The 22,107-nt window shown below is 40.7% G+C and overlaps 1 protein-coding gene across 3 annotated transcripts in view; it reads left to right on the forward strand.

Annotated features, from left to right (window-relative positions):
• The window catches only part of GLI3 (GLI family zinc finger 3), a 206,515-nt gene that overhangs the window by 131,370 nt on the left and 53,038 nt on the right, over window positions 1–22,107 (forward strand). For all 3 annotated transcript variants that reach the window (XM_063158228.1, XM_063158237.1, XM_063158244.1), the window contains 3 exons: window positions 3,441–3,646; window positions 8,513–8,659; window positions 16,642–16,843. In XM_063158228.1, the coding sequence (XP_063014298.1) occupies window positions 3,441–3,646; window positions 8,513–8,659; window positions 16,642–16,843 (555 nt within the window). The remainder of the gene's footprint in view (window positions 1–3,440; window positions 3,647–8,512; window positions 8,660–16,641; window positions 16,844–22,107) is intronic.

Below are 22,107 nucleotides of genomic sequence, written 5' to 3' on the forward strand. Positions count from 1 at the left end.
TACCTCAGGGTTGTAGATATAATCAAGGTTACCAAGAAAATAATAAAATCATCCTAATGTGCCAGGATAAAAATTAGTGGTGAAACACAGCCACAGGATCTTTTTTACCTGCATACCTGGGGACCTTCAACTAGGTCTTGAAAGTGTGATCAGCTTTGTATGAAATTTGAATTGCGTTTGCAGGGTCTCTAGAAGTAGACACATAGATCCTGATTCAGAAAATAGCACACATCTGCTTTGCTCCCTCCCTTAAGTGGTCGGAATATGTTGTATAGCAGAAGAACCCCTGCACTGGAGAAAATGGAGGGCAAGTTCTGCTTTTTTTTGTCAAGCAGTATCACTGAAAATCTCCTTGCCTCTTCTCATGCTGAAGCCTCATTGCATCCCATGAAGTAGCCTCAGACCCAAGACAGAATGCCATTCAACAGGATGCATGGCTAGGTTGCAGGATGCTGTGCTGAAGGGTCCTGAGTTTGAAGGAGAGTCCCAACTTCTTTCCCTGCTCATGACAGTGTGGACTAGATGACCTGTAAAGGTACCTTCCAATCCAAACCATTCTATTATTCTCTACATGTGAAATAAAAATCATGGGGATGGACTGCCACCCACATCTGGAGATTTGATTTGTTTGTCACTGAATGAGAATGTGCAGAGCCACTCCTGGGCTGTATGGGCTGTACTTTTTGCTGCTTACAGGACAGAGGTTATTCCAACAATGAGGTTGCAAAGCAGCAGTAAGGGTGTTTGGCATCACCCTTACTAAAAGCTGCATTTTAGTTTGAAGGATGGAGTTAATACTTGTGGAAGATGTTCACAGTGAAATTTAATTACAGAGGGAAAGGAAGGATATGTGGTGTTTATTAGAATAAATCAGGATGACTCAAATTGTAGGCCTGAGAGCAGATAAAGAAGGCATGAGGGAAAATGGGTCTGTAGGGAAAGGGGAGTCTGGGAGCACAGAGGAGGGAGAGAAGTCCAGACTGAAAGTGAGCACAGAAGTTAGCAGCATGTTAAAATCAGTGCTTGAGAGAAATTAGGTAACATCAGAGTCCAGAGCTGGGAATTCTTTGTGGAATCTGATGACTCCTTATTTCTGCCTGAGATAATACTGTTTATATGCCTGCTGTTGATTGATGTTACCCAGGTTAGTGTCCTTTCCCTAGCATCCTAGGAAAACTGAGGAGCTTAGAAGAGGAGAGAGAGAAAGAGGCAGGGCTGAGGAGGAGAAGAGCAGCTGAGTCCTGGTGTCCTTGAATGGCTCTTGCAGGATCTGGAGGCAGAAGCTGACAGCCTGGCTCTTAATCTTGCTCCTGCGGCAGCATCTGGCTGTTGGCCAGCTGGAGAGTGAATCACTGAGGCCGATACAGACTTTCAGCCTTCTTGCATAAGCATTTAAAGAGTTTTCTGTTCAATATGCACCAGATAAGGCCAGGGTTCCCAGCCTGTCTGCATGCTCTTCGTGTTTCTAAATATGAGTTGGGATCACATTTAAAAAGAATTTCTCGTAAAATGACATCCAGACTTAGTTTCTTTGTTACTCTTGTATTAAATTTGCTGTACTTTTATATTTTCCTCACTGCCAGGATAGGAAATTCACTCTGTAATGTGATACCCAGCTGTAGTACTTTTCCTTCCTACATCACCATGATTTTTGAAGCTCTTGCCAACCAATCTTGGCCTCGTAGGGAATCAGGAGACAACGAATATTTCACATCTGGTGTGGTTTCATAGTACCAAGGTAAAAGATGCACTTCCACTGTAAAACAAAAAGTTCTCTGAGGAAAGGAGATGTCTGGTTTGCACAGTGGTGGAAAGTAGCTTCTGGTTTCAGGTTCTCAGTGCATTTCAAATATGCTGAAAGCATGATTAGCGAGTGGTTTGGCTTTATGTGGGTCTTTTTCTCAGGTGCCAGACTGCACTGTTGGTACCTGCTGCTAGCACAAAATGCAGCTCCCTAACAAACTTTGGAGCTAGGAGGTATTTTCATACAGGAAGGCTAAACAGGCTTACCTTGCAGAAAGCTGTTGGAGGGCAAGAAACACAAAAAAGATCAGATAGGAAAGGGAAAAGAGGGAGAAAAACACATCAGGAGAAATCTTCATTCCTCAGATTTTACAAGCCCTTATGGATTTAGTGGCAGGGAAGCTGGCGTCATGTTAGGAATTCATGACTTTGATCACTGTCCCACTCATATGCTTGCATTTCCAAGCTGATGGCAGGGCAGAATTGGCTCCTATGTAAGATTATGTTCTGTTGGCCTTTTAGGTGATGACAACTACCTCCATTGATCATGATATGTGTATGTTAAAGGCAAAAAAATACATTTCTTGTTTGATTACTCTTTGTAAGCCAACAGCATCAAAGGAACAGGCTGCCCTCACTGCTCTCACAGCTGCTGCCTGTGTCTGTGCTGTATATATGCTAAATTAATTGGAAAAACAGGGACAAAAAGGCATTTAGTTCGGGTCAGCCAGTTGGACTACAGCAAATGCATGACAGGCTTAATCATTGTCTTTTGCCAAAGAGCAGGTTGGCAAGGGCAGGCACTCCAGCCCCTTGTGATGAAATTTGAACTTTTTCCAGTGCCTTTGGAGATGGGATGCTGTGAGAGAAAAGTCTCCAAGCAGAGCCCAGACACTGTCCTATCGACAGGGTGGGATGATGGGGAGGTTATGGCGGGTTATTTGTCTTCTGTCAGCTTTAAGCCTTGGTTCATCGCACATAGCATGAGAGGGCACCAAGCTTTCCCTTCACAAAAATGATGCAGTTAATTAATGGGGTCTTGATAAAAAACATTGGTCACTGGGGCCATACTAAAAACACACATATGCAGCATTTTTTCTTACTCTGCCACCATGTTCTGTGCATTTTTCATGGGAAGGGGCAGCAACAACAAGAAAAAAATGCTCCAAAGAACCCATCTGTTTTAATGACTTGCAAAGTTTGGGACTCCTGAAGTGATTTCTGTATAAACATGCCATCTTGCACTTTAAGAAAGAGTAAACTGTCAAATGAAGGACATGGTTGCAGGTGTGGCTCTCAAAGCTCCTTTTTCAATAGGCACATGGTTATGAAGATGTAAATGATTCTGAATCTCAGTATGTATTTCATATTGCAGTAAGAATTACTGTGTAATACAGTGTGCATATTTTGCACTAATTGAAATTATTTTTTCCTTAACTCCTTGGGGAAAGGTATTGAGGTGTGTAAAGATTAAACCAAATATAAAGTCATGGTAAAATTGGTCAGAAAAATGTTGCTAATAATGGGGACAGAGAAGAATTAATTTCCCAACCTTTTTCTTTCCAGGCAGTTGACTTCAGTACATGTGCAACCCAGTTGTTATTCTTCAAGAAACAAGTGTTTTACCTTTATAGTATTTTTCTTTATTGTATAGATAACCTGGCTGGTTTTGTTTTTCTTCCTTTTGTTTCTTCCAGGCCTTCTGCCTTATCTAGTAGCCCAACATACTCAGAGCTTCCATTCCTTAGAATTTCCCCGCACCGAAATCCTGCTGCAACATCAGAGTCTCCCTTCAGCACCCCTCACCCATACATTAACCCCTACATGGACTACATCAGGTCCCTGCACAGCAGCCCATCCCTCTCCATGATCTCGGCAGCCCGCGGACTCAGCCCAACAGACGGTGGGTTCAGACAGGCTTCCTGTTTTCTGTCATTGTAGCAACTTAAGTTATATTAATCTTGTCAACATTTTTCCCCCTTGTTCAAAGCAGCTTCACCAGGTTTGTCAGACATATTCATTATGTCATAAATGTTTCAATACTTCATCAGCCGATGATGGCTCATTTGTACATCTCACAAATGTTGAAACTTCAGGGAGAAGGAAAAAAAAAAAGCTGCCTCATTCAAAATTTATGCTGGAAGGGTGGTGTATGTCTTGTGATATCTTTTGTTTGTGGGGCTGACATGGGGTGTAATTCTGGTCTCCAAAAAATCCATTGTACCTGCACTGAATTGAGTCAGATTCTTTATGATTGTGTGTCAGCATATAACCATGGAGTTCTTCAGGCACAAAAGACTTGTTAATTAAAATAGTATTTTTCCATCATATAAAAGCATGCACTGACTAGTTACATTTAGTCAATAGTTCTGTTAAAGTTTTGTAGAATTACTTCAGTTTATCCTAGCCAACGGTATGGACAAATGAAATGATGCTTACGTAGAAGTGGCTGATGATCAAGATTGTCCCTTTTAATCTAAATGGTGGACAGTATTCTTGAAATTCAGTGCTTTAGATCTTGGTATAACCATGGCTTTTACTTTTCAGGCTACTTGGGCTGAAGTGAACTCCTCTGATCACTCTTGTGATTATTCTAGCACATGTCCTATTCATTTGAGTGGGAATTTTGCCAAAGTGAGCCATCAACAGAGTTGCAAAAAAAAGCTGTCTTGTTATAGTAGGTTTTTCAATAGTGGGTAAGCATAAGCAGTTTGACATTTCAAAATTGTAGCATTTACTGAAGAGCACTAAAATATAACATACTCAGAATCAACAATGTAGAGAAGGGTAATTAAACTGGTACTTTAACTATGGGAAAGATCTTCCCAGTGAATTCAGAAACTTACCAGAGTTAAACTGCCTTTAGCTGAATTTGAAAAATGAGCAGTGCACCCTATCCAAATGGATAACTAATTAATCCTCGTTTATAAGAATATATACCTTAATCCATTAGTTATGGGCACATATTCTTATGAGAATAAATTTTAATGACCTATTGTCAATCAAGGTATATGGCGTGCACATAGGGCTTTCTTAGCAGCACTTTGGATGTTGCATGATTTCTTCCTGATTCTACCCTTTTTGTTTTAGCAGAAGTATTAAAAAAAAAAAACAAACAGTTTTAAGGAAAAAAATTGAATTGTCAGAAAGGCAAGTTTTAACTTCAGGAGCTTTGGAGCTTTAGATACAGGACAACAATGACAGAGCTATCAAGTAATGGCATATATTGGGAAAACTCTTGTAGTGTACATCTGGGCTTTTTCACAGGAGCTAATGTGCAGAATACCTTGCTATCTTCAATACTCTTCAGGTCCCATTCCTGCAGCATTTCATTTATGCTTAAGCTATGTTCTAGTGGCACATAAAGGAAGGTGTGAATGACCTATCACCACCTATGACATTAAGCTGTATACAGTCTTGGTCTCAGGTGTACCACACTGGATTCACTTGCAAAAATGAAGGCACATGTTGTTCTCTCAGCCAGCACCCAACTGATGCTCCAGAAACACCCAGAGATGTCCCAGGGTAGAATTTGGTTTCAGATTCTGGCACCTAAATGTAGATGTGTACAGTATAGAAATGTGTGATCTTTCTGGTTGTTCTGCCATTGTAGTCCAGTGAGTTGTAGGTAGTGAAGCCCCAAGGAACTATTCAGTTCCCCAGCAAATGGACACTTGGCATGTTAGCAGCTGAGTCTGGAGCTCTGTCATAATTATGATGGTGCTAGGGTTCATCTGTCTGCAGTTCAGGTGTTTGGTGTCAGTTCAGGTCTGTGAAATACCCTGCCTCAACTCCACCTCAGAAAGACAGATTTCTCCCACCAGCCTATGTAGCTTGGATTCCCAGCCTTTCAGAGACACTCAGGTGTGGACGTATAGCCGAGTACACTCTCTCTTAATGCTCATCCCCTGAGTTTTGATTGCTGACTGTATACACAGCCTTAATCTGTCATAAGTACATGCTAAATTGACTAGCTTAAGCATCTCTCTTCAGGTTTTAAACAAATACATGTTACTAAACTTCCTGTAGGCTCACAGCTCATCTTTGATCAGTTGCCACAGCCCTGGTGTTGGCAGCATCCAATGAAAATACAGTAACTTGATTGAGGCATTGAAGATATCTCAATCAAACAGCATCCTGTTGTAAAGCTGCAGGTTTGTTCCCTGGAATCCACAGTCTGTTGTATGATCAATCAGGTATACAATAAAATGCCTTTTTTCGGATGTGAGTTCCTGGGATCAGAGAATCTAAATCATGGCTTGAGCACTTCTAGAATGCAAATGAAACACTCCTGTGGTTTAAAGGGGTACATGCACATAATGTAGTGATAACATAAAGGACACCAAGGCTTAAGAGATATAGCATTTGAACTGTGAAACCTTGGAAGTTGTTATTGCTCTTCTGAAAGCCATAGTGAGATTTCTGTTGCTGCCTAATTGCTTTAGGACAGTTAGATAATTAGATCAATGTACTATTGGGCTCAGTCTGTCAGCTCACAGATCCGAGGATGGCCAGGAGCCAGAACAATCTGGAACGTACCTCTTGTCACTTGTCCTTAGCCAGCAGATTTGGTGGGTCAGGGGTAGCTGAGGACTTCTCAGAGGATTTGGAGCAGGGGTAAGGATGGAGTTGGTCTGTGTAGAGGAAAGTGCTCAAATGGAGCTCAGCTGTGCCTACTGTGTGGGAGCAAATGCCTCCGCTTATAGAAAAACGGGAACAAAGCTGAAGCTACCCGGGAATAAACAGGAAAAAGTTCAGGGCTGCGGGTCTTCCCATTTACCCTTCATTTGCCCTTGATGCAATACATCATTCACTAGGCTAATTTTTTATGTTTGAGGGAAATAGTAAAGAATAATCTTTTAAGAGCACCAGAACATTTCTTGGCATATGGAACATTTAGTAATTATGTGTTCACTGCGTTTTTTGCAGCAGTTAATTTTAAAGTTTGCAGCCAATGTTACTGTTACTTAACCCAGACACTTATGTCAGAAAGCTCAGGAAGTACTTTCAGTCTGTCTGGAAATATACCATGGTTGCCTACTACTGTAAAACTTTAAAATCAGTGATTCAGTGTGAGTTACACATCTCTTAAAATTTGGTCTGAATAATTTCTTTACCTTTTCACAGAAAGTGGAAAGATTGTAATTAATTGTGAAATCAATTCGTAATTTGGAAAAAATACCAACAACTTTTGTAATTTGGAAAAAAAACCAACAACTTTTATTCTATTTCAGCTCATTTTTATACCATGCCTAGATGTATGTTTGACATACATCTATTTTTCATCACCCTTTCTTATATGTTGTATTTAACGTTTTAACATCAAAAGCGCATTTTTTCATTTTATTTGTTATTAAAAAAGGCAGACTATACACTTCAGCAATCTGTTGCTGAATTAACTTTTCTCCAAATTCCAATGCCTTGTTTATGTTCAAAAGAACATTAAAAGTGTAAATCTTGATTCTTTGTTTATAAGGTTTGCATTTAGGATCTGATTTTTCTAATGAAAATATAAATTATCTTTAGCTTTGTGTAGGTAACAATATTCAGAGAATTTCAGCCCAACATTTTGTTTTCATTCAAGATTCAGCTGCTGAGATGAAAGAAAAATCCCATGGAATGATATGAAATAGTATAAAAATAATCTGGTGTACCAGCTTGGGGTGCAGCCCATTAACCTAAGGAACCCTAAATGTTTTAGGCCAGCTTGCATACCATCTTGTGGTGACCAGAGTGTAAACTGTTTTGCAAGTGGGACAGGGAGAGATCAGAGAGAAGGGCTCTGGTTAACCTCAAGTTTCATGGCAGGTCAGGGTCAGGGTCAAGGAGAGGTAGTCCAGCTTATTTTATGGGTACATCTTACACAAGCTCATGAAATGACCCTTTACCTTCAGTAGCACCTGAAGCCTGCTGAGAGGAGATGATCTTAAAGTGATGTCAATTTTTTGTATTTGTCCAGGGTTTCCCATTAGTTGACAACCTGCTTGAAAATTGGAGGGGAACAGGAAACTTTCATGTTATTTTTAAATTGAGAGACCAGCTAATACAAGTCATTATCAGAGGACTGCATCACAATAACCTCACTGATGGGATGTAGAGTCTAATCAGTCTGTGGTTTTGACCCTGCAAACAGGCTTGTGTGTCAAGTATATTTATACATGAACTTTGAAGGATGGGATGGTCACATTTATTGACTTCAGTCTGTCCTCCTAAAAAACTGACCCTGTGTTGTTCATGGACAGCTATTATTTGTCCTGGAATCATGCTTTCTCCCTGTTTGCCCCTAAGCATAGACACAGAGGGACATGTTAGGGAGAATCTTCTAGTCCCCTCAGTAGAGACTCCAGATACCTGAATGCTTATGGAAGTTCAACCACCCTGTTACGTTAGAGACAGATTCCTTTGAGCCAGGGATGAGGTAAATGTGAATAAAATGCTAGGAAGGTTTTCCTGCTTTTTTATGTCACTAAATAAATCCTACTAGTTTCCATTGCTGTCAGCCTGTCACTTTTTGAGTCACTTAATAATAAATACAAAAATATGAGATCACCAAGCTCATTAATATTTTAGGCCGTGCTGTTTTTTTGAATGGCGTCTTTACAGTACCATTGCTTGAAATATATTGACCAGTCGTGTCATAGTGCAGACATTGCATTACATTAAAAAATAAACAAGCTGTTTTAATGGCCAGAGAAACCAGCAATGTGATAAAACTTTCCTTCTTGTTTATCTTACGTCATTAACGGTACTTTTATGTTGTTTTTTTTAGCTCCGCACGCTGGCGTCAGCCCAGCTGAATATTATCATCAGATGGCTCTGTTGGCAGGCCAGCGCAGCCCGTACGCAGACATCCTTCCTTCAGCTGCCACTGCGGGAGCCGGGGCTCTGCATATGGAGTATCTGCATGCCATGGACAGTGAGTGGTGTTTTCTAGACATATAGACAATGGTCCTGAAAAGGGAGCCACGTGGGCTCTTCGTAGCCTGACCCGTGCTGATAGAGAAGTGGGAGTCGACACAAGCCTCCTCATGAGGCTGGAGGGCCAGAGAATTGATTGCCAAAGGCACAAGGGTTATGTCAAGCCTAAAAGTAAACTTTGAAAGAAAGTAGGGAGAGGAGCAGGACTGCTCCTGGAAACAGGTTATAAATTTTATTTCTAGCAGGGCTTGAGTGCTTTTGAAAATGTCCTTTTCTATTTGCAATCAGTAAGTCACTTTCATAGTTGTCCTGAGTATTTCCCTGATGAGCTCTCTGTTAACAGAAGGTTTACATCTGTTTTTCTGTTAGGAGAGCATGCCCTGCACCTTTCAGAGAGTGCTAACTGCACTTAAAAGTTGTGTATCACAGACCAATAGACCAGTGACCACTTGTAAACTGAAGCAGTTTGCTGAATTCTTAAGGATCTCAACTTAGTTTTCCATAACATTTCCACAATATTAAGAGCCTTCTTTATCCACTCAGTATCTTTCAGTCCTCTAATCTGTCTCTGTTTCTCTGTTGAAGGAGGAAAAGAGAGGACCACATTGCAAACTGCTTGCTACTGCTTCTTTTCATCAACCAAAAGGGATTATGCAGAGCATTCCCCTCAAGTCATAGATGCTTACATGCTTTTTAGGATGTACTCTGTTCCTTCTGATGAGGGCAATAAAAAATGGTGGCAAGAAAAGGTGGTGGTGTTGACATTTGCTTGGTAGTACAGACCAATACAAAATAAGGTTAGGCAACCTTATTTTCCTGTAGAATTTTAAACTTTTTGTTTACATGCGATTTCTTCTTCCTGCTGTTGGCTGCACACCACGGTTGGTGATCTCAAGGAGCGTGGATGTTGGCAGGTTTCCCTCTGGAAGGCACAGGAATATAGGAATACATATAGCTAGCCCTGCAGAACACATGCTTTGGAGTGTGAAGCACTTGACTGACCAATAATTTTTATAAGAGTTAGGCAAGACAGATAGTTGTGAAACTATGCAGGAAAGATTTTTTTCGTTCTGTTTACTTGCTAATGAAGGATTCTTAACATTAATTTTCTATTATCAGTCTCACCGCACCAGTAACATGCATAAAGAATTCACAGTAACATACCTTGAGCATGCTGCAGAAACACAATAAACTCACAAAAGTAGTCTGGACTTAAACCAGAAATTAACGTGCAGACTTGGTACTTGAAAACTTAAGAATACGATACTTTCTGATTTGGATTCTGAGAGAGATAAGGGAAGATGAGGCACACTGCTAAAGCACTGAATGCCTATTGATAATAGCTTGCAGAATGGAAATGCTGCACACATGGTTCAGGTGATGTAAATTTGCTGCTGCATTCCAGCTGCAAGGACAAATCCCCAGCTTGCATGAATGGGCACATCTTCCTTGAAAAGGATCATAGAATCCTAGAATAGTTTGGGTTGCAAGGGAACTTTAAAGGTAATCTACTCAAACTTCACTTGCAATGAGCAAGGATATTTTAAATTTTCAAGGGGTTGGGTTCCTACTGTGAGAGAATGTGTCTGAATGCACGTAAGTAGCAGTACCAAACCACATTCTTGGATGCAGATTTGATCTAATGGGTTTATTCAGCCTTTAGAAAGGTAGATACCCATATATACACCAGAAGACTTGAGAAAACCAGAAGACTTTGCAGTACTCATACAAATAATGTCATTTGCAGAAGGATCTTCATGTGTTAGTAGAGATTGTACATGTTGTGATCTACATAGAATTCCATATTTTGCATCCCAAGAATGTTTCCACTTCTTACTTAACAGGAAATGTTTTGACCTTTGCCCATAATTTCATCCCATTCATAAAAGGTGCCTAAACACCATCTTTAATAAGGATATTTGTGTTCACCAAGTCTGACTAAGATAGATTTGAAATGCACACTTTAATTTGTTTTGTGTTTGTTTTTAAAAATTAAGATCACACATTTGAGATTAATTATACCAGCAACTTTTCAATTAGGCATTTTTTCAGAGTTAGAGACAAAAACTGCACCATTATGCAAATGGGTTATTTTTAAACAGTAAATAGAGAATTAAAATAAGAGTGAATCCTAGTAAGGTCACTCAGCTCACCTTCTGTATTTGATTGAGAATGTGTTTAGTCAGGCAATAGCTGCTTTTATCTAAATAGAGTATGAAGTTACCCTTTTACTTTGTAAAAACTAATTAAAAGTATCTTAACTTGCATGGGTATACAGTAAATTAATTGTCATTAAGTAGGAATCTGAATGTCCTATCATTCATCATGCTAAAGAAAACCCCTTTCTTCTTTGTCAGATTTTTAGATTAGAAACAAGAACAAAACAATTAGCAGGAAGCTGATATTAAGACTTCATAAAAATCCCCAATAAGAATGCCCGTGTATGCATATAATAACAAAGTACAGCGATCAATGGGAAGCAGTGCCATTTGTTTGGATCTTTCTTCTTAAAGATTTGTGTGGTGATCTTAAAAGTAGTCTTTTGCATTTGCCCAGTCTTGTCAAAGGGAGCAGAAGACACATGAGTAGTTTCCCTCATTATCTGCTATCAAATTCTGAGCAAGTTGACTCAACTGACTGAAAGGCTGCTGCTCATTTATCCCACACAGCATCTAAATAGATACAAGCAAGACATTGTTCTTCTTTTGTGAAGCAAGTCTGTCTCCTAATTGTGGGCTTATACAGCATCTAGCACAGAAATTTGGAATCTCTACCCCCTCCTGTAGTGCAAATAACAATTCCAACACCAGCACATGCCGACTTCCAAAGTGTGTTACATACAGTATGTGCAGTTTGGGGTCTTCTGTTTTGCTCTGTGGTGCTGGAACACTGATTTCAGATGGGGATTATATCACTGGGAGAATTGTTAATCCAGGGAGCAGTAGACTTCTTGAAGCTCTGAACTTCACTGTCCATGAACCATCTAATACGTTGCAGAAGAATAAAACCAAGATTATGCTTGCTTCATTGTAATTCTTCTTCCTCCTGTCCTGAGTGGCATGAAAACTGGACCAAATTTTTCTGCTGCTATAAAGCTTTCCTTCAGTTTTGGTAGCCAGAGACCCTGAGCAAGCCTCGCCATCTTCTTGCTTGTTCTAAAAAAGTCAGATTTATCTGTTACCTTTAACTGTAGCGTCAAAAAAGGGGCGTAGTAGATGTGGAAGTTACTGACATCACCACAGTAGCAACAACTGAAATTGTGGCTGTAAAGATGTTGAATTCCAAAACTGTCTTGAAGCACTATAACAACTTTAATTTGGGTCGATAGGTGCATTTTTCACTTGGGGAGTATGTTCTACTCTCCTAAATGAAGTTCAGTGGAACACAAGCATGTTCCCTGAGGTTTTGAGATTCCAAATTAATAATATCCTCACTCAGAATAGGAAGTTTCTCTTTTTTAAAGGTATTTGATAATGACCTACTCCTTTTGGCATTAGAGACTCTGACCCAGCTGACCTAAAGAGCTGTGGTGCATTGACCTTGGCTGGATGCCAGATGCCCCCCAAACTGCTCTATCAGTCCCTCTTCTCAGCTGGATGTGGGAGAGAAAAATAGATGGAAAACAACATGTAGGTTAAGATAAGGCAGTTTACTTGGGCAAAAGCGAAAGATTGCATGTGCAGAAGCAAAGAGAAAGCAAAAATTTTTATTCTCTACTTCCCACCAGCAAGCAATGTCCATCCACTTCCTGGGAAGCTGGGCTCCAGCACATGGAGGGGTTGCTCTGGAAGGCAAACATTGTAATTAATGAGTGCTCCCTCAGCCCCTCCTTTTCTTAGCCTTTGTGTCTGAGCTGACATCATATGGTGTGAAATATCCCTTTGGCCAGTTTGGGTCAGCAGGCCTGCCTGTGTCCCCTCCCAGGATCTTGCCCACTTCCAGCCTGCTCATGGGGAGAGTGTTGGCAGACAGTGATGTGCCAGCCCTGCTCAGCAGCAGCCAAAACTTCTTTCCAGCTACCACTGCAAAGCACAGTGCTGTGAGGGCTGCAGTGGGAAAAAATGAACATCATCTCAGCCTGACCAAAACACCAGCCTGGAGAGTTAAGCCAGAGTGAGAAGCTTTGGACTAGATTTGGTTTCTCTGTGTCAAAGCACAGTTGGAGAATGAGGGTGTAGTATCAAAGCCATTCCTTCTTCTCTCATCCTGATGACAGATTTATCATTTTGAAAACTAAGACAAAATTCATTATAAACTTTATGAAAGTGAAAACAAAGTTTTTACATGTCTGTAGGCAGAAGGCAGAAGGCAAAGAAGGAGAGAGAGGAAGGAAGGAAGGAAGGAAGGAAGGAAGGAAGGAAGGAAGGAAGGAAGGAAGGAAGGAAGGAAGGAAGGAAGGAAGGAAGGAAGGAAGGAAGGAAGGAAGGAAGGAAGGAAGGAAGGAAGGAAGGAAGGAAGGAAGGAAGGAAGGAAGGAAGGAAGGAAGGAAGGAAGGAAAAGAAAGAAAGAAAGAAAGAAAAAAAGAAAGAAAGAAAGAAAGAAAGAAAGAAAGAAAGAAAGAAAGAAAGAAAGAAAGAAAGAAAGAAAGAAAGAAAGAAAGAAAGAAAGAAAGAAAGAAAGAAAGAAAGAAAGAAAGAAAGAAAGAAAGAAAAAGATTTGACTTGAAACCCACTCCCCCTAAATGTCCCATGTTCACAGCCTTCAATAAAAACTAGTGCCTGAGACATGTTCAGAGAAGTTTGATTTAAAGGGAAGGAAGGGAATAAAAAGGGTTTGATGAAGTTTGATTTAAGGGGATGGAATAAATGATACATGTCTGAAGATTGCCTTATAAATGATTAAGCAATGCTAAAAACTTCAACTTAGAAATCAAATTCATGGGCAAATTTGCTGGATGGCATATTCCATTTTTGAAATTTATGATGAAGATAGATATCTGTTATTTTAGAATTGATCTCCACCTCAGAATAAGATCTTTTCTTCTGACACCTGCTGGATTTTTTGTTGGCACACTCGAGTCTGTACTGTCTACAACTGATTTTTTATTTCTATAATGTCTACTCCAAAAGGGTGACATTTTTAAGCAAATCTTCACTGTCAGCTTCCATTTGCGTGCTTTACCAAAGCTGATGTTTTTCTGTCAGCATTTCCACAGTGGTAAATGGATTTTTAGTGAATCAGTGCTCCTTCATTTTCTGATTGTAAAGCATTATTGCGTAGGGAATGTAATACTTTGATGGGAGAACACTGTGAGCAGATGAACATCTCAAATTGGTAAATAAATATTGAGGTGTTTGTTTTTAAGGTAGAAGCTGGGCTAGGCTGGAAAGTTTGGTTTAGTATCCAGAGACACTGACAAATTGTGACCTATTCCTTTTTATAGGAGCATACTAACAAATTCATGTTATGCTAAATGAATTGTTAAGCAAATGCCCTGGAATGAGTGGCCAGCTCATGCTTAAGACTTTTTAGGCGTGTGAGACCTAATTAAACCACAAAGATAGGGCAAACCAGTAATTCCATTCAATTGTAGTTTCAGTTTTAGAAGTCGTGGCCCCCCCTTGAATTGAATCCCTGTCTCCTGTGGTCAGACTTGGTAAAACTCTTGCCTGGCTGAAGCAGAAATGTTCCCTTTCTGCAGGATCCTGCAAAATCTCCCTTAGGAGATTGTTCCTGTCCCAGGTGGATGGAGGGGGCTGCTGAATTCCCAGAGCTAGATGGGGCCTGAAAGAGGTGCAGCCTGCAGGAACAGAGGAAGCCTGAGACTGCTGTGTGTGTGGCTCGAGCCCTGGTGCTGCCCCTGGCAGCTGTAAGGAGTGTCCTTCTCCATCCCTGGCACAGATCTGGTGCATCCAGAGTGGACACAGGGATGCCCTGGCAGCAGCTGGCAGGCAAGGCGAGGGTGTAGCAAGCAGTGGGCAGACATGCAAGAGCCATAGCATGACTCAGACAAGGGGGAGAGGAGACTGGTTCAGTCCAGAAGGGGTGAGGAGGAGTGAAGTCACAGCAGTTTTTGAGAATGTGCAGGGCACTGCAGGGAGTATAATGTCTGTACTTAGCTATGCCCTTGTAAAACCATGATAAAGCACTTGAATTGTATCCTCATCTGGGGTAAATTACATTACAAGCACTAACTTCAGAGGCATTGTTTTAATTCATTCCAGCTGAACAGTCAGCAGAGAAAAACTGTGGATTAAAGATGCAAGTGCAAATTACTGCTATTTTTGTTTTACCATGATATGTATGTTGTATTTCCTTGTTAGCTATATCGTAGTTTCTTATAGATGCTGATCATTGTTGTTTCTTACTTTAGCACAAGTAAAAGATCTCTGCCTTCGAAAGACATGATGCACAGCACTAATAAAATATCAGACACAGTACAATAGCAAGCTCCTAAAAAGGAGATAAAACAGATTTCAAAAAATAGCATGTGGTAGGTTTTGCAAATAAATAAATGGCTATACCTAAATTTTAAATGATGAATCAAGAGCTTGAATATTTATTGAGAGACTGGAGCTGTATGAGCTAAGGCTTTTTCTGGAGACAGAGCAGGAAGGAACAAAACTCTGTACTACCCATATGCCAAAGAGGATAAGGATTATAAATGGAGGTGTGATCACATAGCTACAAGAGCAATAACATGGCAGCCCCAATACTGTATTAAAATCTTGGCTAGCATGCACAAAAAAAGGGAAACTCACTCAGGTGTGTGAGAAAGCATACTAATAGATTCTGTCTAGCTCTGATCTTGAGATGAGTCTGATTAGAGTCATTTGGGCTCTTCTCCTGGTTATTTTTAGACATGTAAGCTTAAATACCCTGCAAAAAAAAAAAGATCCTGGACACAAAGATGTTAAGAATGCCAGACCTATACTGGATGCTTGTGGCCAACTGTGAATTATTAGCAAGTTACAGAGAATCTCAGGGACTCCAGGAGAAGTAGCTGTAAAGTAGGCATCAAATCCAAGACCTGCATGACCCTGGCTGTCATGATCATTAGGATTCAGTCCTTTACTACAGGTTAAAGGGATTAAAAAGCTAGAAGCAGCAGTACTGTTAAAGGAAATTGTTCAGTGTGCAGTGGGGAAGCTAATTCTCTCCTTACTTTCAAACAAGATAGAAAATAATTAAATAAAGGGAATAAATTTAAGGTGATATATCTTCTGTCAAGACTGCAGAGAGTTGGGATGATATGGTAAAATAGATCAGAACAGGCAGATATTTTCAGAACAGGACCTAAAATTTAGACATGTAATGTGTATTTATTTAAGTGGTATCTGTATGTTTGTCTTCACTTTGCTGCTTTGAAAAGTCTGGTCTCCAGTTTTAAAGGAATTTAGCAGTTGTAGGCCCCTATATACCCCAACAAAAGAATATCATGGGATTTTGGACAAATTCAAATAAAGCCTACTATTTCTCATTTTAATGCTCTGAATGTCAATCTGAATTCTGCTGATAGAGCTGGCCCTTTTAGTGTTTGTTTTAGTCCTGATTTTTAGTTTTGCATCCAATATCCACCTGGCAGAATTACAGTCAACAAAGGGAAAACTGCCTCTTCATTTCTGTATTCTATTTGACATGTGTATGTTTGGCTGTATGTATTAAAGTGTTGTGGGTTTGGGCTTGCTGGTATCCCAGATCTGAACCACTGTCTCATTGCTCATGGTTGAATTAATGATGTGAACGTCTAAGAAGCCATCAGATTCATAAATCACCAGAAATGAGAGGGATAACTCATAAAAGTCTTTTCCTTTTGTTTAGCCATTTATCATTTTGCTTGCACATTAATAAACAGAGCTCCCCTGAGGTAAGCCATAGGAAGAAAGATTTTTCTTCCTAATTTTCCTCAATTGTGGCCAGTAGATCACAAATGAAGAGAGCGGGCTTGTCACAGTGTGCTGGTGTCTCCCTCTACCCATCACTGATAACAAATAAATCCAGTGAAGTCCTTGTGGATAATTATTTGTGTTTCCATACCAGGTGCCAGGTTCCCCAGCCCAAGGCTGTCAGCCAGACCGAGCCGGAAGCGCACGTTGTCCATATCCCCCCTGTCTGACCACAGCTTTGACCTTCAGACCATGATTCGGACCTCTCCAAATTCCTTGGTCACCATTCTCAATAATTCTCGTAGCAGTTCATCAGCCAGTGGTTCTTATGGCCACTTGTCTGCAAGTGCAATAAGGTAAGAATTGCATTTGCTACCTGAATTGTATATTCTCATTTATGTGTCACACACATACAAACGTGAACATATACTCACATCTTTAATTTACTTGTGTTTTTTTTTTTTGTGAATATGTGCATTTTGCAGTTTCTATAATGTATGTTAATCAGAGCTTAATTTAAAGTATAAAATATTTTTTCTTACTCAGAAAGGTAACCACAAGGAACTTTTTGGCCTCTTGTTTTCCAGTGCAGGTAATATTTTGTCTAACCAGCAGGAACAGTGTGTGTTTGTGTGTCCAGTAATCTGTTTTCAGAGAAGAAACTCTAGGACAGGTTTGTGACTTAAGTCGCTTGGGTTCTTCTGCCCATAGATATGATGGACAGTGAAATGTTCCTACATTACAATCATCAGAAAGTAAGAAAGAGAAATGTGGTACTGTTCAATCCAAATGTTTGGCTGTAACTTTTGGGTGTTCAATTTTTTTTTTTCATGTTTTCGTGTCTTGAAAGATTTGACATTCTCTGGCTTTTTTTTTTTTTTTTTTTTTTTTTGGTACCAAGGAAATACTGTCATCAGAAATGCTGTGATTTTCACTTGGCTGCTTCTCTTGTGTGTGCAAGAAAACAGTCAGGAATGGGTGTTCTGGATGCAGAGTAGCAAATGAAGAGGTGGACAGAAGTTGTGCAGAGAAGAGAAGCAAATAGGGCACAAAGGAGAGGAAACTAAAGGAATAATGTAAAAAGAAAAAAGGGAGTGGAAGAAAATTAAGAACTGCGCAAGGAAAAATGAAGATGCAACTGCAGAACATTTTTGTAATTGTGACATGGCTATATGTTAACTGAAAAAAGCTCCTTTGGTATTCTAAGAAAATATCCCCCACCTCTCCAAAGTGTCAGAAAATGTTGGGCTTGCGTTTATAACCCTCAAAGAGTGCTTTTGGGCCCTGGCTTAGCAGCAGCTTCCACCTTCAATTTTCAATGAAGCAAAGGCGCAAGTCCCTACAGCAGTGTCTTGAGATGGGGCACCCATTTTAGGCGAGGTTCAAAACATTACCAAGGTCATGGTTTGACTCCCTGTATGGGCCACTCACTTAAAAAGTCAGATTTGATGAGCCTTGTGGGTCCCATCCAACTCAGAATATTCTGTGAAATCTGTGAAACGCCTCTGTGGCAAAAATGACACATTTACAGCTTCGAAAATGGGCTATGGGGGTTTTCACTCCTGTAGAAGATGGGGCACACAAGTGGTGTGTTAGAAACCATGAGCCTGACAAACTCTGAGAGTGACAGCACTGCAAATATTGGCATTAGTGTAAGTGCTGTGTTTTCCTTTTTAAGCACTTTAAAATAGTAGTGCTTCATAGCTCTGATGTCCTTGAGTAGCTGTGTGGTATCTCACAGGTACAGGTGTTGCTCTCAATGCAGCTTGCCAGTCAGTGGAGCCATGGTCCCAGCTATGAAGCTCCTTAGTGAGGAATGTTTATGTCAATGCTGGCGGCAGTTGGACCACATATGTCAGATACATGGAAAACTGTGGAGCTGTGCCATCTGCACTGTCATTGGGATGGGATGGCACTTAATAACTAAACTCCTTTCCCATAGCTTGTAGCTTTGGTAAAGAAAATAGTGCATGAAAGTTGGCATAGTCTCTACAGTGGAGTGAGCCTTCTCTCCTTTTACTCTTCCAAAGCAAGGCTGGAGTCAGATGAACAGTTTTGTTGAAACCAGTTGTGGAACTGGAGGGAGTTGTGAGCAAAAACTGAGTAAGGATGCTAGGGAGGGTTCAAAGTGAGTCTTGTGAGCTGGTGTCACTGAAGACAGCAATGCTTGTGTGACTCAACCTGTGGTTGAGCAAAGCTTTCAGCCCTTCCTGGTCATACTTCCCAGGAATGCATAATACAAAATTTCACATGATTTTGAATTAAGATTTTTTTTTTCATTTTGATAAGAGTATGTCCATTCAGCATGCAAAGTTGGAAATGTACACATCCATTCTTCTCAGTTGAAAGGAAGGAAAAGGAGAGATCTTCTTCCTGCTTTGCAACTCACCTCTGTTGGTGCCCTTTAACTTCTCCTGTGTGAACCTGTCTATATAAACCAAAATAAACAGTGATGTAAGGTATTAAACCCAAACCACATTTCATTGCCTTAATGAATTCCAAGACTAAATGCCAACAGGATTGTCAGCAAAACCTAATTTAATATTCACTGTCTTGCAAATAATGCATTCAACACAAGAACTGTTGTATTGAATAAAACCATAGGTTCATCCCATTTAAAATCCTGTCAGCAACCGTGACCAAAGTCTAGGAAAAAAACAAACAAACAAACATTTCCTGGTTAAAATGCCAGCTTCTGGAAACTTATAGGTTAATGTCATCAGAGTTGCTGCAAGAAAATGGTACAATTCAGCAAGGCAGTAGATGGAATTGCAAGACAGGCAGGATTTCTGTTTTCAATAGTATCAGTAGCATTAACTATACTTAACATTACATAGTCCTTCTACTTCTTGATGTTGTTTCCTACCTTTTTTAACTTAGTCCAAATAGTTTACACTTGTCATCATTTTTCATAGTAAATACCTGTCTAATGCTGAATATTTCCAAAAAACATCAGCAAGGTAATTAATTTATCCAAATGAAGTTAGGGAAGAAGAGATTTTTCTGTTCAACTGGAAGAACTGTTGCCTTTTTACTGGGAGGCTGAACTTTGCCAGGAATGTTGCCCGGATGATACAGATGTGATCTCTGCTGTTTTTGAGAAATTGTCCCATTTAGCCAAGTGATAAGCCCTTAAGAGGTTTCTATTAGCATGTGTTAAATAAACTAAGCACTCAGCAGTGTTCCAGCCCAGGGCCCGCAGATAGGAAGGAGAACCTTTCCCTGCGGCTGCAGCTCTGGTGCTTCCTTGGGAAGCCTGTGGAGGCTCAGCTGTCTGTCCAGCCATAACAGTTTTGTGAAACAGAAAGCAGTCTTTAGAGGAGACAGGAGTCAGCCCAGAAACTGTACAGGCTAAGCAAGTTGGCACAAAATGCCTTTCTATAACACAGCATAGGCTTGCAGCAGGAGAGCGGAAAGGCTGAAAATAAAGCAGGCAGAAGCCGCTCATTCAGAGAATGAAGGTACTGCCCCCTTGTGATTGTGCTCTGATACCATCTTTAACTTCAGGGTTGCACAGTGTTTGTAGGACCCCTGTCTTCTTCAGTGCACAGCCTGAACAGCTGAGCATCCTCTGTGGATCAGTGAGAGCCACAGGACACTGCCTCACTGTCCCAGACAGCCTGAAAGAGGAGGGAGCCTCGTACCTGGTTGGTTGCTGCCTGGAGGGCAGACTGTGCTCTTGCAGCACAATTCCTGACTGATGCTGGGCAAACTAAACTAGTCAGGAGTGACCACCAGGCTCAGTTTGTCTTCTGGAGTCCCAGCCTACCACTCTTAATTTTGCAGAGGAGTCAAATTGCTCACAGCCATGATTTGAAGATGCTGACAGCTGTTTTGAACATTTTGTATACTGTGTCATGTTAACTAGCCCAGATCTTCTTGACTGAATTGGGCAACCCCAATGAGTGACACTTTCTGCCTCCATCTTTCTTTGATTCATGTTCCTGTTCAAAATGAATCCTTCCCCTTCACCTCAGAGGGAGGTTGAAAGCATTAATGTTTTGTGAAGCAATTAGATTATACAGTGATGAGCACAGTGGAGAAGCTCAGGAGGGTGTCAGTAATTATTTATTCACTGATGGTTTAAATACAAGGGAAGGCAGGCCTGTGGGCATTACTCTGGGCCCAGAGAAGAAAAGTACCAGAGGGCCTCTTGCTGAAGGCTACTGTGTATCTTGTGGACTGAATGAGTTAAGAATCATGCAGAGGGGAAAAGGGGTGTGCTGTCACATAACTAAAAGCTGACGAGTCAGCACATAAAGATTTGGGCAGGTTTAATTTTGTGGGCTCAATGCCCTTTCACACCCATTTTTGTAAAGGTACTACTTGTGTTTAGAAAGTGTCTCCAGGACCTCACTGGTCTTTGCATTGGCTAAAAAAAGAGGCTGAAAGATTACATCCTGTGCTTCACACAGCTTTTCAGCATTGGATCCTCTATATGAGCACTGTGGGATGCTGAGGATGAAATCAGGTGAAAAGAGCCACATTTTGGTCTCTGTTTGTACAAAGCCAAGCACAGGAGGGCTCTGGTCTTTGACATGGGTAGATTGAATAATAAATACTAGTAGTAGTTCAGCACAATCCAGAGAGAGCTGGGCCTGGCGGGTGCTTTGCCATTGTCACTGGCAGTGCAGTGCTGTGCCCTGACTGCTGGCTGAGTACTTGAAAAGGAGATGACACTCCTGCTGACAGCTAATAGTGGATCTCCTTTGGCACACCAGGTAGAGCTTCTGCTTTGTGCATTTGAAAACACCTGGTTTAGGTCTCAGCTGGGAGAGATTATGCAGAAAGGAGATGTGTGAAGTAGCATCAAATGAGGATAATCCTTCATTTGACATTTACTCATTTGGTTACCTGCCTCAGTCCTGCAGTGCAGCACCCCTGCTATTAATCCTTTGTCAAGACGTACTTAATATTATGTCTGCTACCTGTGACAATTATTAGACTTTGCACTTCAGTAGCACTTCTTTTTGAGAGACAGCATGGTTTAGAGTGAGTATAGAGGGGGTAATCACTTCCCATGATATTAAGAGTACTGATTCAAAACCTTTACAAAAGATTAACTGGTCTTTAATAAACACAGGAGGCTGGGACTTCATGTTCTATAAGATTTGAAATTTAGAACCTTTAGTCCCTCGGCAATGCTGTGATACCAAAATTACAAAGTCAGTTTTCAGAAAGTGATCTGAATTCCCTGTCAGATTCAAGGTGTTTAAGTCAGTAATTCTACCTACTACAAGAGACTTTCTTTGGGTCTAGGCAGATATAACTGTGAATATAACTTAGCTATCAATTCATAAGCTGCGAAAATTCAGTTTCATGTGAGCGCAAGAGCCCTTTGGGATCTCCTTGAAAGAAACTACGAAAACAGAGTAGCACTTTCCTATTTTCCCCCCATGTGCTGCCCTGCTTCCCTGATAGCATCAGAACAATTAACACAATGTGGTTAATTACAGCCAGGCCCTGGCTGCTCTGGCTCCTTTGCTCTGGGTTGATCTGAAGAGTCAGGGAATGGTGGCAAGGATACTTTCACAAAGAGCACTAGAAAGGGATAGCCAGGTTTGTAGAGTGAGCTTAGACAGCAATGGATTAACATCGGTGAGGAAGACAAGAGTTGTAT

Source organism: Melospiza melodia, chromosome 1 (assembly GCF_035770615.1).
Source record: "Melospiza melodia melodia isolate bMelMel2 chromosome 1, bMelMel2.pri, whole genome shotgun sequence".
NCBI classification, from domain to species: Eukaryota; Metazoa; Chordata; class Aves; order Passeriformes; family Passerellidae; genus Melospiza; species Melospiza melodia.